The sequence below is a fragment of the Euleptes europaea genome, chromosome 3, assembly GCF_029931775.1.
Source record: "Euleptes europaea isolate rEulEur1 chromosome 3, rEulEur1.hap1, whole genome shotgun sequence".
Lineage (NCBI taxonomy): Eukaryota > Metazoa > Chordata > Lepidosauria > Squamata > Sphaerodactylidae > Euleptes > Euleptes europaea.
Window position 1 is genome coordinate 38,113,681 of NC_079314.1, and position 15,768 is coordinate 38,129,448.

The 15,768-nt window shown below is 43.0% G+C and overlaps 1 protein-coding gene across 4 annotated transcripts in view; it reads left to right on the plus strand.

Annotated features, from left to right (window-relative positions):
* Positions 1-15,768, plus strand: part of SCUBE1 (signal peptide, CUB domain and EGF like domain containing 1) — a 173,412-nt gene that overhangs the window by 15,110 nt on the left and 142,534 nt on the right. For all 4 annotated transcript variants that reach the window (XM_056846059.1, XM_056846056.1, XM_056846057.1 and 1 more), the window contains exon 2: positions 2,121-2,243. In XM_056846059.1, the coding sequence (XP_056702037.1) occupies positions 2,121-2,243 (123 nt within the window). The remainder of the gene's footprint in view (positions 1-2,120; positions 2,244-15,768) is intronic.

Sequence of the window (15,768 nt, forward strand, 5' to 3'; positions counted from 1 at the left end):
TCTGATCTCTGTGGTAAAAATCATAGAGATCGGGAGGATTCCTAGAGCAAAACTGATATAATTTATGGGTTCCATCTGGAAGTGTCGTTGTTGCATTGCCAATGTCCTTCCCTCCCAATTTTCATCCACTGCTCAACTGAATATTGGCAGGGATGGGACAGGTGAGTGTCCATGTGAAATAATTTGTCCTCCAATAGCAGGTAAATGGCAAGTGGTCTGGTGTGGCTGCTGATTTAGCACAGCAGCAAAGGGGCTTGCAGGTATCAATACAATGGTATAACAATATATGTAACATTCTCCATTGACATTTTTTAAAGTGAGTCTCTAGTCCCTTCTGTTACAAAGATATGATTTTCTCCTAATATCTCTGCAAAGGAAGGTGGAGACTTTAATTTTTAATGAAAGCTGGTGATTCAGAGAACTGGTTACACATATTGATATAACAATATTCCGTTACTGCTGTTTTTAAAAAGCCCCCTGTTGTGGGTGGGGGGGAGAGATAACAGCTGCTATGAGGATAATGGGGAAATGGCTGGCACGTGGGTGGGAAAATCCAAACTTTCCCTCCCACATGACAGCCATCCAGGCTTTACTGTGACCTTTCCCAAAACTTTGTGGCCAATCAGGTTTCAGAAAGATAGGAAAAAAGTAGGGGAAACCCCAGGAAGTGCATGAATGAACCAAGATACTGTGCGGAAGCAGGAAAAAACTCTGCTTCCCAACAGCATTGGACCTGAGCAGATAACGTGTGTGGAAATGGCCTGAATGGGGTCATGGCTCAGTGGTAAAGTATGCAGAAGGTCCCAAACTTAATACTGGCGACTCCAGTTAAAAGAATCAGTTGTAGGGGATGCAAAAGACTTCCACCTGCAACTCTAGAGAGCTGTTGCCAGTCTGAGTAGACAATACTGATGGACCAAGGGTCTGATTCAGTTTAGCTCTGTGTGTGTGTGTGTGTGTGTGTGTGTGTGTGTGTGTGTGTGTGTGTGTGTGAAGTGCCATCAATTCGCAGCCGACTTATGGCGACCCCTTTTTGGGGTTTTCATGGCAAGAGACTAACAGAGGTGGTTTGCCAGTGCCTCCCTCTGCATAGCAACCCTGGTATTCCTTGGTGGTCTCCCATCCAAATACTAACTAGGGCTGACCCTACTTAGCTTCTGAGATCTGATGAGATCAGGCTAGTCTGGGCCTTAGCTTTATGTACTCATGTGAAATTCTAGTGTCCCTTTTATAAAAGTCTGTAGTCCTGTTCCTTGCAGAGATTTGCCTTTCTCTTTATATCAATGTAATGAAAGAGTCTTACAAGCTTTCCGCTTGTAGCCAGTGTGGTTTAGTGGTTAAGAGCGGTGGTTTGGAGTGGTGGACTCTGATCTGGAGAACCGGGTTTGATTCCCTACTCCTACACATGAGCGGCGGAGGCTAATCTGGTGAACTGGATTTGTTTCCTCACTCCTACACATGAAGCCAGCTGGGTGACCTTGGGCTAGTCACACTCTCTCAGCCTCACCTACCTCACAGGGTGCCTGTTGTGGGGAGGGGAAGGGAAGGTGATTATAAGCCACTTTGATTCTTCCTGAAGTGATAGAGAAAGTCAGCATATAAAAACCAACTCTTCTTCTTAAATGAAAGTTGGGTATTCAGAGAACTTCCTAAACCAATTCTAATAACTTTATAACCCTGTAACAATATTAAACTCTTGATTTTTAAAAATTCCTCTGGTGGCAGGGGAAATGGCACCAATGTGGGCAGGACCCAGAAGATTTGGACTTTCCCATCCTCATGGGTGCCACTACATAGAGAAACAGCCATAAGGCTTCACAGGCTGAAGCCCGTAGGGACATAAGGATGAAGTAGCCACAAAATCTGATCTGCTCACTACAGCTCCCCCAGCCTCCACCTGGGTTCCCCAATTATGGGACTGATTGACTTCCCCAGAGGTGAGGAATAGCTGCAGTAGTTTGGGGAAAACAACCCCTTCTGTCCATGGCGAGATAGGATACTATCCATTGAATTTTTAGACACTGCAAATTTTGCACAGAAAAATAACTGGAACATCTCAAAGAATTGTATGAAATACATTGTAATTGATTCTTTTCTTCTTTAATGTTCTTTGGTCGCAGATGCTGACGAATGTGCAGAAGGGACAGATGACTGCCATATTGATGCAATTTGTCAAAACACACCCAAATCCTACAAATGCATCTGTAAACCAGGTTATAAAGGGGAAGGGAAACAGTGTGAAGGTAAGATTCTCTTATTTTTCTCAACCTCTCTTCACATTTTGATTGCTTTGCAAGTGTTTCTATAAATAGTGGGATTCCTGAAACAATTAGTGCAAATTTACAGCTATATTGCATAGTAGAAACTGAAAATCAGACATTGCTTGTGCTGATTATTCAGTAACAAAAAGGATGCTCTGTAAGCTGTTACTCGAAACCCTAGGGTGACTTTAAAACCCTGCATCTAGGTTCTGAGTATGTCATGTGGCCCCAGCTTTGCCTCTTACTTGGTTTCTCTGTGGGTCACTTTGACTTCTCAAAAATGCATGTGTGTGTAAAGTGCCATGAAGTCGCAGCTAATTTATGGCAACCCCTTATAGGGTTTTCAAGGCTAGAGACTAACAGTGGTGGTTTGCCATTGTCTTCTTCTGCATAGCAACCCTAATATTCCTTGGTGGTCTCCCATCCAAATAATAACCAGGGCTGACCCTGCTTAGTTTCTGAGATCTGACGAGATCAGGCTAGCCTGGGCCATCCAGGTGCCATCCAAGTCAGGGTTCTCAAAAATAGTAAGGTGTTAATGAACCTACAGGTCCACATGGAAATAGGAAATACTGTTTCTATTCATTTATTGTCAGCAATGAGTATGTAAGGATTGAAGTGGGTTATATATTAAAATAAAGTAATGCCCTTTCCAATTTTCCTGAGGTAAGAGCTATACCGGTAAGAGCAATGGCTCTGTGTATACCTCACTTACATGGAAGTATAGAAAAGACACCAAATGTTACATTGGGTACAGAATTCACAGAGCAACCCTATACCCTTTAAAGTCCATTGAAGTCCATGGGCTTAGAAGGATGTAGCTCTGTTTAGGATTGTACTGTCAGTATCCTAAGAAACTACCGTTTTTGTTTTTTTGTGAAAATGGCTTCTAGTAATTATGGTTCTGAAGTTATGCTTGAAAGTCCGTGAGCCGTTAAAAGATCAAGTATCAGAGAGGTCACCGAGTACAATTTCCAGTGCTCATGGATGAGGATTTGGTGCCCTGTGTTGCTCTTTGCTTCTCCCATGACTAGCAGGACTAGAATGCGTTAAGAAGAAGAGTAAAGACTGCAGAATAAGCTGTGGAAAATAAGGGACATTGTGAAACTGTTGGCTTTCTTAATTTATATAGGCCAAAGGACTTAGCTTTTGTTCATACAGAGTTTTAATTATTTTTAGTGCAGAATATATACGGCTGTGTTAGAGCAGGATAAAATCTGAGCTTTTCATTCGGCCTTCTCCACAGAGGAAACTGTCCTTAACATAGAGCTGCCACATAGTGTTAGGCAAATGTTTGATTTATTTTCTTTCATTTATAGACCACTTTTCTCCTCAGTGGTGACCCACAGTGGCTTACAACTTTCTCCTCACAACAACCCTGTGAGGTAGGTTAGGCTAAGAATGTGTGACTGGCCCCAGGTCTCCCGCCAAATTTTATGGCAGAATAGGGTTTTTAAACCTGGGTTTCCCGGATCCTAATCTGACATTCTAACCATTACACCACACTGGCTCTCTCATTATACTACTCCCCAGTTCCAGTGTTTGACTTTTTGCTTCAGATGTGAATAAATCCAAGTTACACCTTTATGAGTTAGACCAGGGGTCATTATTTTGAAAAATGGAAATTGGAGGCAGGAAAATAGTGTCCCCTTTGGAATCTGCTGCCCAGTTCAATTGCTTTGCATTGCTTTCCCCTTTGGCCTGTAACACCTCCACACTTGTAGCCACACCTTGCCTCTTCAGTGTGATATAGCTGCTGCAAAACCTTTTAACCTGGGGAGGGCAGTCCTCTGCAGATATACCCTTGACACTTAAAAAAACGGGTATTACTTTGCTTCCCAGTGTTGAATCCTAAAATGTATCTGACACTATTTGAAATGCCGACTTTCTCTACCACTCAAGGAAGAATCAAACCGGCTAAAAATCACCTTCCCTTCCCCTCCCCACAACAGACACCCTGTGAGGTAGGTGAGGCTGAGAGAGCGTGACTTGCCCAAGGTCACCCAGCTGGCTTCATGTGCAGGAGTGGGGAAACAAATCGAGTTCACCAGATTAAAGTCCACTGCTCATGTGGAGGAGTGGGGAATCAAACCTGGTTCTCCAGATCAGACTTCACCTCTCCAAACCACCACTCTTAACCACTACACCACGCTGGTGTAAACCATCCTCCTACATGACGTTTTGTTGCTGTTGTTTTTGCACTACTGTTACACACATTAGCACAGAAGCATGAGTGCTCCCTGGAAAAAAGAAAGTGCATTTCCTCCCACACTGAGAACAGGAATCATGTCTTGCTATGGCCCTGCAATCTGCCCTTTTGTGGGATGAGAAGTCAGCCCCAATAAATATGCAGTCCAAAACCGTGACAAGGGCTGCTTGAGCACGGGGATGAGAAAAGCCACCCTCACCATGCAAGCAGCAGCCAGCAGGACTGAAGTGCATGAGGCTGGCATTCTGTCCCTTCACCACCCCTCACTGCTAGCATCGCCCCTCCCCATCTCCTTTCTGCTTGTCAGGTTGGCCCAGCAGCCCCCTCTCCCAGCTGCCCCCTCTGTTGAGTTTTTTAAAGCCCTGTTAAAGGGTTAAAAGGGCGGGGGGGGGGAACTCGTAAGGACTGACATTTTGAAGGCAGCCCTGAGCTCTAACTCCCCCACCCCCTTGGCTGCAGGCAGAGCTTTCACACAGAAGCTCTGCTTGCAGCTGGCACACTGCTTCCTCTTTCAAGTCAGAGCAAATAAGGTTGTTCTTTGCTCCACTCTAATAGGAAAAAACCCCAAGAGCCCCATGAGTTGTGCTCGGAAGGAGCACAGCATCATGTGGAAGATCCCAAATAAAGGGGAGCATGCTGTGTGCCTGGTGGCTGTGTGGAAACAGCCGAGTACGCTTGTATCTGACAAAGGGAGCGTTGATTCTTGAAAGCTGATAGCCCAAATATCTTTTTGGTCCCTAAGATCCTGCTGGGCTCGAATCTAGCCAAGTAGAGGCAATCTTTATTTTGTAATTAAAACAGTCTATTACATTAGTTTCAAAAATATTTCTGCTGTAAAAACCACTGCCTTTCCTATGATGTCGTAAAGAGAACGTCAGGTTTTTTTTAATCAAGTGACCAATAATGGGTGCCCCAGTTCTACAATCTGTTGCCCGAGATCCATCTAGACATGAGACGAATCATGTAACCTGCAGATTATAGGTTTAGAATCATCCTTAGAACAAACCTCTAGTAGGGGGGGAAAGCGTAGCTAGTTTGCTGATGTAAAAAATGAAATGGGAACGTATAAAGCCTCGTTTGGCATCTTTAATGGTTTTACTATTCTTTAATGTCAACTGGGTACAGTTCTTCCTCTGAAAATATGTATATGTATACATAGCTTTAACTATAAATATCTGCTTGCAATCAAGTTTCCTCTTAAGGGGTTTTTCTGATATTTTTAGAGTCAAATGTTTTTCCTGGATTCGTGCAACCAGAGTGTTCTAAGACGGGAGTTTTGCAAGGGTGTTTAGTGAAGACGTTTGATGGAGAGTAAGAGAGAAGCCCAGACATAAAAGCTTCTTGAAAGTGAACATGCAAGTAAAGCTCCTGTGTAAGTTCAGAATGAGGACGTTAAAATGCTGTACGTTTCCCTTGTCAATCCAGGAATCTTCATCAGGAAAGCACCATACCTTTTAAACTTTAACAGATTCCAGTAACCAAACCTTTCATGAAGGTCTGAACTGGCTGTGACAGAGATAGAAAGAGATCTTGGAATTGTAGAGGATAGCTCAAAGAAAATATCAACTCAGTATGTGGCAGGAGTGAAAAAGGCAAACTCCATGATGGGGATTATTAGGAAGGGTTAAAAATAAAAACAGTCAGTATTGTAATCCTCCTGTATAGCTCTGTGGTGCAACCACAGTTGGAATATGGTGTATTGTTCTTGTAACTGTACCTCAAAAAAGGATATTGCAGAGATAGAAAAATGCAGTGTAACCAAGACGATTAAGGGGTTAGAGCACCATACCTATGTGGAAATGCTGAAGACGTTTATGGCTTTTCAGGTATGGGAAAAAATAAGGGATGGGATATAATAGAGATTTATAATGAGTGATGAAGTTGTGGAATTCATTGCCAGGGGACATAGTAATGGCCATGAGCTACAGTAGTACATATATCTTAATTTTTACAATCTGAGAGATAGGGAACAATAAAAATTGAATGTGGACAACAAATTCTTTGGTAAACAAAAGAAAGTATAATATTTGGACAGGAGGACACTCTTACAGTTGCTGTATATATGGATGTTCCACTTTATAGCATTGAAATAATTGAATTTTTAATAATGTGTTATCATTAAACACATCACAGCATATTAGTTGTTGGTAAAATTATTCATTTTTAAGTAATAAGCAAATGAGTTAAGATACAGAATCATAGAATTGTAGAGTTGGAAGGGGTCAGACTGGCCATCTAGCCCAACCCTGGCTCAATGCAGGATCAGCCTAAAGCATCCCTGACAAGTGTTTGTCCAACCGCTACTTGAAGACTGCTAGCAAGGGGGAGCTCACCACCTCTCTAGGCAGCCAATTCCACTGCTGAACAACTCTTATTGTAAATAAAATTTCCTACTATATAGCCAGTACCTTTCCACTTGTAACTTAAGCCCATTATTGTCCTATCCTCTGCTGCCATCAGGAATAGCTCCCTACTCTCCTCTATGTGACAGCCTTTCAAATACTTAAAGAGAACAGTCATGTTCCCCCAGCCTCCTCTTTTCCTGACTGAGCATTGCCAAGCCCCTCAGCCTTCCTTCGTAGGGCTTGGTCTCCAGGCCCCTGATCATCCTTGTCACTCTCCTCTGCACCTGCTCCATTCTGTCTACATCCTTTTTGAAGTGAGGCCTCCAGAACTGCACACTCCAGGCGTGGCCTGACCAATGCAATGTATAGCAGGGCTATGACATCTTGCAATTTGGATGTTATGCCTCTGTTGATACACCCCAAGAACACACCATGATGACTTCCTTATTCTATTCTTTTTACACTGTGCAATGAGCAAGCTGGACTCTGGGCTAGGCAAGGAGTAAGTAGGAAGGCAGGTAAAGATGGGTTAGGCACAGTCTTGCCCCTTAAAGCGTATCCCTCCCTGTTTGCTCCCAAGCAGTAGGAAGAAAAGCTTTGCTCAAATGCAGACCTTATCCTCCATAGGGTTGCCAACCTCCAGGTAGCAGCTGGATATCTCCTGCTATTACAACTGGTCTCCAGCTGATAGAGATCAGTTCACCTGGAGAAAATGGCCACTTTGGCAACTGAACTCTATGGCATTGAATTCCTTCCCCTCTCCAAACCCTGCCCTCCTCAGGCTCCGCCCCCAAAATCACCCACTGGTGGTGTAGAGAGACCTGGCAACCCTCATCCACCAACAGTCGCCAGGTGGTGGTGGGGAGCACCATTCCCAAATATTAAGCCTCCTCACGGCTGTTGCTGTGGCCATTTTCTTACTGGCTTACTTTCACCTTTGATATTCAGCCATTTTAAAAAGATCTTTCTAGCTGACCTGGTGTGTTCTCTGAATAGAAAATTATGGCCACCTTAGATTTTTATGTTTACTTCTGAAAACAACACATAATATGTGCATGTGACATACATATATTTCAAATATATGCATCAGAGGTACACTTGGGGACCCAGTATTAGCTATGGCTTCCTTCTGTCAAGGGTATTTTTTGGCGGCAAATCCTGGGTTGTATAATTTGAGAAATCCCTTAAAGTGTGATGCAGGTACAAGATCTTATCAGACATACTTGCGTAGTATTGAAATATACTGCAGCACACAAATAGTGTTTACTAAGAGTTTTTAATGTATGAATGAGGAAGAGTGTGCAGTAAGGTTTGGTTGTTTTTTTATATGCGGCCCAACACCATTTTTTCCTGATCTTCAAGAACTGGTCATTGATTTAAGTCTTAAATAATGTCCTCCACACTCTTTCTCAGTGGGAGGGTTATGTAGGATATTCTTATGGTTTAGTTCTGTAAATTACTGTTATATATGTTGCCCCTTTAGTGCCAAAATTATCGTTCCAAGATTGTTTGGTCAAAGAACCATAATAAACAATTTATACTATATACTTATTGTTCCAAGAACTCAAACGAACCAAGTGAATCTCTTTTACTGACCTGGGACTCAAAAACAGAAAGCAGGAAATTGAAACTAAGGGTTGCTAAGATTTAAGGGATCAGTAGATCACGATCATAAAATATTATGCAACTTAAGTGGTTTATATTTGCTTATATTTGTTTTATTGGCTTCCTGAGTTTCTGGCATCACATTGAGGGCTTTATCCAACAACTGACTTTGATGGACCAACGGTCTGATTCAGTATTAGACGGTTTCATGTGTTCAGCTTCAACTGCAGGTGTCTAGGGAGTTCTGCCATCTTTGTCCATGGGAGTGGGACAAATCTGTATATGAACAAGTATGTGTGTGTGTGTTTGTGTATAAGGTAAATGACTATAGCAAGACATGGCAGGTGACTGTTTTCCAAGATGTTCATAGCTAACTTTCTTGGCCAGTGAAATTAGCCATTATTTCAAAAGAGCACTAGAGTCAATTCAGATATAATGATGACTCCCTTTGAACACTGAAGCATGCATTCCCTCTCTTCTCCAAAACGATTTTTATTGTGAGTAATGGAAACAGAAGTTACCTGTGGCCCAGGCTGGCTAACCAGGTTTCTTGTTTAGCCAGGATATGAAATGCTGATTTAATGTTGATTTCAGATTGTGATTGTATGCACACTCTATTAACTACAGTTAATATTTATGCCAGTACACCCCTCAATTACAAAGGAGGCAGGAGTGGAGTGGGGAACATGCTCTATTGAGGGAAGGGAACATGTCCTCTTACTTCTGGCTCTCAGTCTCTTAGTGTTTCAATACCAGGTCTCCCTGTCTGCTCTAAGAAGAAGAAGAGGAGGAGGTGGTGGTGGTGGTGGTGGAGGAGGAGGAGCTGGAGGTTTTTATATGCCAACTTTCTCTACCACTTAAGGCTTACAGTCACCTCCCCTTCCCCATAACAGACACTCTGTGAGATAGGTGGGGCTCAGAGAGAGTGACTAGCCCAAGGTCACCCAGCTGGCTTCGTGTGGAGGAGTGGGGAATCAAATCCAGTTCACTGGATTAGCCTCCGCCGCTCATGTGGAGGAGTGGGGAATCAAACCCGGTTCTCCAGATCAGATTCCACTGCTCCAAATCACTGCTCTTAACCACTACACCACGCTGACTCTCTTTGGACTAATAGGAGACCTGACCAATTTGTTGGGAAAATCAAACCTCTTTTTACTGGCCTGTCAAAACAGCTAGAGTGAGAATGAAGTGTTTTCAGCTACAGGACTTGCTGAAATCAAAGTGATTTGGCACAGCAGCAAGAAAGTAAAAGTCAGATAGAGGACAAAATTCACAGGAGGAGCAATCGCTCCCTATCTGGATTTCCCTCTTGTTTAGGTATTGAGCTCCTTCTGGAAGTAGGATTCCCGTTCTCAGCACCATGTGTGTGTTAATCAGCTAATATTCAGCACCATGTTATCCTCAGCTCCATGTGTGTGTATTCAGCTGATTCTAAACAAAGCCAGAAGTAAACTGGAAATCAAACATGTGTTCAGGACTCATTTAAAGATACCTTCACTTGTAGGCATACTGTAAATGTAATATATGGAATTGTATAAACATGATTTTATATGCATTTCGACATAGATAAGCCTGCATTTTAGCATTAATATCTAAGTCACCACACAGCCTTGTAAACAACACATGTGGCTTTTCCTCATTTGCAGTGTTTCTAAAAATGCCTCTCCAAATTATAGGCTGAAACCATATTTGAAATGTTTAGCGTAGTACAAGGTCAGTACATTACAAAGATTAAAGACCTCAAGATTGCTTTGCTGAAGCCCACAGGAAAATGGAAACATCATATTCTGTAAAGGTATTGAAAATGTTTGGTTAAGTGCTTTTGTAAGGCATTTTTGTGGTTGCCTTGAGCTCTGGTTTAACAGAGAGAAATTCTTAAATGTACACTTCTTGGGGCTCTAGAGTCTGAATACTTCTGTTCCTTGGAAGTCACCTTTCTTCTTTTACAAACAGAGAGACAAAGAATGAATTATATAATCTCTCCCCCCCCCCCCTTGTGTTCCAATGAATGAATTCCGCACTTGGGAAAACCTATTTAAAGCTGCTGCTACATGTGCTAGCATCCTCAGCATTGATCCGTGTAACTGGGCTGGCTGACCACATCAAAAGATTCCTTGAGTTTTAGAACTCTCCATATTTGAGATTCTGATTTCTGTTTAATGGTCGACCTGGCTGCAATCCATGCTTATTTAATGCATAACTTTCTTCCTGTCCCAATGTACTTTGGCTCGCACAAAATAAGAGGGCCCTGGGATGACATAATGTAGGAGATTACCATGCAGAAACCCATGTGTGAAATGGAATCTAAACTTCCACAAGTGATGGTATTTAGTAACTGCTTGTGAATACATAAATAAAGCAGGGCAAATTTGGAACCTTTCTATATCCAAGTTATTTATTTTAATAGCCTAACAGGGAGCATGTATTTACTTGACATTCTCTCTCAGACTCAAGGCAGATTATACAGTGTAAGACCATCAAATAGCATGAGACATTTAACAAACAGTGCAATAGGACAAGGATCACAAAAATGAGAAACAAAGCCCCCCAAAAGTATCAGGCATAATTAACAGTGCAAAAAGGGAAATTATTCAGGGAACAATTGAAACCAATCAAAACATGTCCCCCAGTACCTACTTCTGGCTCCAAATTTCTTGACAAGATGGCATGGTCCAGTGTATGAAAGGCTGCTGAAAGAAGAAGAGTTTGTATGCCAACTTTCTCTACCACTTAAGGAAGAATCGAAACGGCTTACAATCACCTTCCCTTCCCCTCCCCACAACAGACACCCTGTGAGGTAGGTGAGTCTGAGAGATTAGCCCAAGGTCACCCAGCTGGTTTCATGTGTAGGAGTGGGGAAACAAATCCAGTTCACCAGATTAGCCTCCGCCGCTCATGTGGAGGAGTGGGGAATCAAACCCGGTTCTGCAGATTAGAGTCCACCGCTCCAAACCACCGCTCTTGACCACTGCACCACACTGGATCTCCAGTAAATCCAGTAGGAGCAACAAAGAGCCATGGACAGTGTTTACATTTAGATGTCGCTCATTGGCTAAAGCCACCATTGCCATCTCTGTTCCATAGCCTGGCCTGAAATCAGACTGAAAATGAGATGAGACACCCAGGAAGATCCATTCTCTCAGTCACCTTGCCTGAAAGGGCAGGTTAGAGACCAGACAATAACTGGCCACATTGCTTTTCTGCAGCAATGTTTTTTAAAGCAATGTACAGACAACTGCCTCTTTCAATGGCTCAGGAAAAGTGCTCTGAGGCAGGTACTTATTTATGACAGACTTACAGGGCTCCTTGATGTGTTCCTCACATGATTTCAGCAACCAGGATGGAGTAGGAATCCGGAGCACAGATCCCAAGATCCTGTCAACATCCATCATGCTAATTGGGTCAAAATGATCCATAAATTGTGCAAATGATGCACTAGATGTTCTTTCAGTCTAGACTATATTACAACCAGCATCCAAATTAGAACATATCTGAAAGATGTTATCAACAAACAAAAATATTCCAAAAGTGACACAACATATCAACTGTTCCTGAGAGTTTAATGGTCCAGATTTAGAAGTCGACAGGTGCCAAGTAACCTTAAACAACTGAACATGTTGTAAACTAGTTGATGCAGTGGTAGCAGAGAAGTAAAATTTCTTTGCCACCTCATGGGTCTTCCTAGGACTTTCAGTGGGCTCTATAGCGTACACTGTCAGATTTAGTCCATATTTTGCCTTCCCCAAAAAGGGCTCGAGGTGTTGTTTCAAAAAATCAATAACAGTGAATTCATGCCATTGCCAATACAATACAAAGTAAACTTGGCAGTTGTAATTATTTTTTTTCAGGTGGTTATCCAAAAGAATTGTAGAAAATTGTGGAAAAGCACATATATGTTATTGATTTGTACATGGGGGGGGGGAATAAAATCACAAAAACATATAGTAATCCAAAAAAAGTTATTTTTTTGGCCGATTGGCTAATCAGGTCACATCAAAACCATCACTCTTATTCACCCAGTGGAAGAGAGACTGTAAGCTGCAACCTGATATGAAAGCATAACATGTAATGCAAATGATGAGTAATCCTAAACAGAGTTATAATATTCTATGTCCATTGAAGTAAATTGGCCAAGAAAGTTGCAACTCTATTTAGGATTGCACTGTCAAGTGATCTCTGTGGACGAGGGTTAAATTCTGGTGAAATGGGTGATTGGAAAACCACATCCATGGCATTTGAGCGTGCTGAATTTCATCTCAGCAGTTTTTGATGCTTTGGGGTGTCCCCCCACTTAAATTTAGACAGTGTAATGCCTGAGGAATGCCCCAGATTGGCAGAAAAATCTGAAATCTAAAAAACAACCCCAAAACAAAACAACCCCTCACCACATTTGGATGTTTAATAAAAAAAAACCCAAAATGATAAAAGGAGCATATGTAAAAACGGATGCCCTCAGTGATAATTGCCAAGCAAACACAACAAATTTGCCAGCATTCCACGTGGCAGGAGTAGGGGCACGGCTCTCTTGGTCTTTGAGTAACGACTCATTGAGGCAGGCCTGGCATAAACCACCGGGTGGCTTGCTACCACTTGACTTGCATGACTCACCTAGGGAGGTGGCTCCTGGCCCACCTGAGGCAAGGTGGGGGACTAGGGTTGCCAGGTCCCTCTTCGCCACTGGCGGGAGGTTTTCGGGGTAGAGCTTGAGGAGGGCAGGGTTTTTTGTTTTTTTTTGCAGCTATAATATGTATGAAGGTATGTATAATGAAGAGTTCAGTATGAAGTTGCCCCTATGTAGCAATTTCTGTTCAAACATTACACTTTCAGCTTTGTTTCTACCTCAGATGGCATAAATTAAGATATAAATGCTAAAGTAGCATAAAGTGTGTTAGTTTGCAGTTCTCTCTTTACTATTGGTCATATTTGCCATTTCGCTTGTAGAAAATTAATGCATTTAAATGTCATAAGTATGCCAAATGCTACAATTTGATATGAAAAGTTACCAATGATGCATTTCATGTTGTTAAAGCATTAAAATAAGCTTAGACATGACAAGCAAGACCCTGTAAGGACTTGCAGAGGAGGCATCTCATTTCCCCTCCCCCACTATTTCCTCTTTCCCCTCCCTGAAAGTCCTGTGGGGCTGTGGCTCAGTGGTAGAGCATCTGCTTGGCATGCAGAAGGTCCCAGATTCAATCCCTGGCATCTCCAGTTAAAGGGACTAGGCAAGTAGGTGATGTGAAAGACCTCTATCTGAGACCATGGAGATAGAGTTGCCAACCTCCAGGTACTAGGTGGAGATCTCCTGCTATTACAACTGATCTCCAGCTGATAGAGATCAGTTCACCTGGAGAAAATGGCCACTTTGGCAATTGGACTCTATGGCCCAGTTGCACTGTTGGGAACCTGCAAAGACTTGTGAGAGGCACCTTATTTTCCACTGTATCACCTTCCCCAGTCTATTTCCTCTTTCCCTCCTCCTGGCAGCCCCCATGTCCTCACCCTTCTCTGCTTCCTCCTCTCCTTCCCAACCACCAAACAGCCCACCTTGTATCTACCTCCCCATTTTCAGCTATATTTATTTGTTTCATTAATACCTCAACTTTCTCCACAATGAGGACCCAAAGAAGTTTACATCATTCTCCTCTCCTGCATTTTATCCTCAGAACAACCCCGTGAGCAGCGGCAGAATGGGAGTGAGAAACTCTGGAAAAGGCCTCTTCCCCAGCCCACCCTGGCCCTGCTCCCTCAAAGAAGGGAGGAACACAAGGAAAGGCAGTCTGCCTGTACCCTGCCCTGCCCCCCCCCAAAGGGGGAGGGAGAAATCATCCTGCCTAACAAATTTGCTGGGAGCTGCTTCTCTTGCCTTGCATGGAGCTTAGGTGGGCCTGGAGCCACTTCCTGCACTGGCATAGGCTGGGTGCCACTTCTCTGGGTGTTGTGCAGGGCTTGACCTTGCTTGGGCGGGCCGAGCCAGGCCCTGCTACCTCCCTTACCTCACCACCTCATGCAGTGTTCAGGCAAGCCAAGTGAATTGGCCCCCATAGGGTTGCCAACCTCCAGATAGTAGCTGGAAATCTCCTGCTATTATAACTGATCTCCAGCCGATGAAGATCAGGTTACCTGGAGAAAATGACCACTTTGGCAAATTGGACTCTACGGAATTGAAGTCGTTCCCCAAACCCTGCCCTCTTCAGGCTCCGCCCCCAAAACCTCCAGCCAGTGGAGAAGAGGGACCTGGCAACCCTGGTCTGCAAGTTGGCTAGTAGACTGCAGTTGGTTCAGAATGCCACAGCTCAGTTATTATCAGAAAAGGATAGAACATGCATATTACACCTATTCTGCAGTCACTCCATTGGCTGTCTGTTAGTTACCAGGTTCGATTCAAGGTATTGGCCATCACGTTCAAAGCCCTTCGTGGCCTTTGACCTTCCTATCTACAGGACCACCTCTCCTCCTATGCTCCGCCTTGAGCGGCTCATCAAGTTCTTCTGTGGGTGCCACTGTGCAATGGGGCAAGGTCAAGAACAACCCGTACACATGCGTGCTCTGTGGCGGCCCTCACCTTGTGGCATGGCCTACTTGAGGAGGTTAAAAAGGCTCCTGTGCCTCTGTCATTCTGCAGACTATATAAAACAGAATTGTTCTGGAGGGCATGTCTATAAAGTTAATAGCGCTACACTATTAAAAAATGGTTCAGGAAGGTGCTTATTTAGGGAAAGGGATTATGGACTGTACAACTGCATATAGGACAGAGTCTCTGCTGTATCTCACTGCATTATTTTCTAGTGATGTAATAGCAGGTTGTTGTTTTTTGCTTTGTATCTGCCTTTTCATCATGTCTAATATATTCTATGCTTGTTTCAGATTTCTGTGATCCTAGTCCATTACTTGTCTCATCCTATTTTTTTACATCGACTCACACTGTGTAATCTTCCTTGAGCCTCAGTGAGAAAGGTGGACTGTGAATATAGTAAATAAATAAATTATTCTGTCCTCTGGAAGGAGGATTGTTCCAAATGGATCATTTGGTTTGTCTCCTGTTTCCTACGTCGCCTATGAAAAAAACAATTTTATGACTAGCCAAAGAGGTTTTATAATTGCTCTGTATTACCTTCCTGGAAGGAGGATTTTCTCTTTGTACAACAGAGCTTCAAAAACATTATGGAAGGGGTTATTTCCTCAGTTGGCATTGTAAGTTAATACACTTGGACTGGCTACCGCAAAGCGTAGAATTTGATTAACCAGAAGGAAAGTTTTCATTGAAATACAGTAGGAAAGAGTTGTCTGTTAAATATGTTAACATTTAAAACAAACCTAAAGAAACTACTTGGGCTTTCTTTGGGGT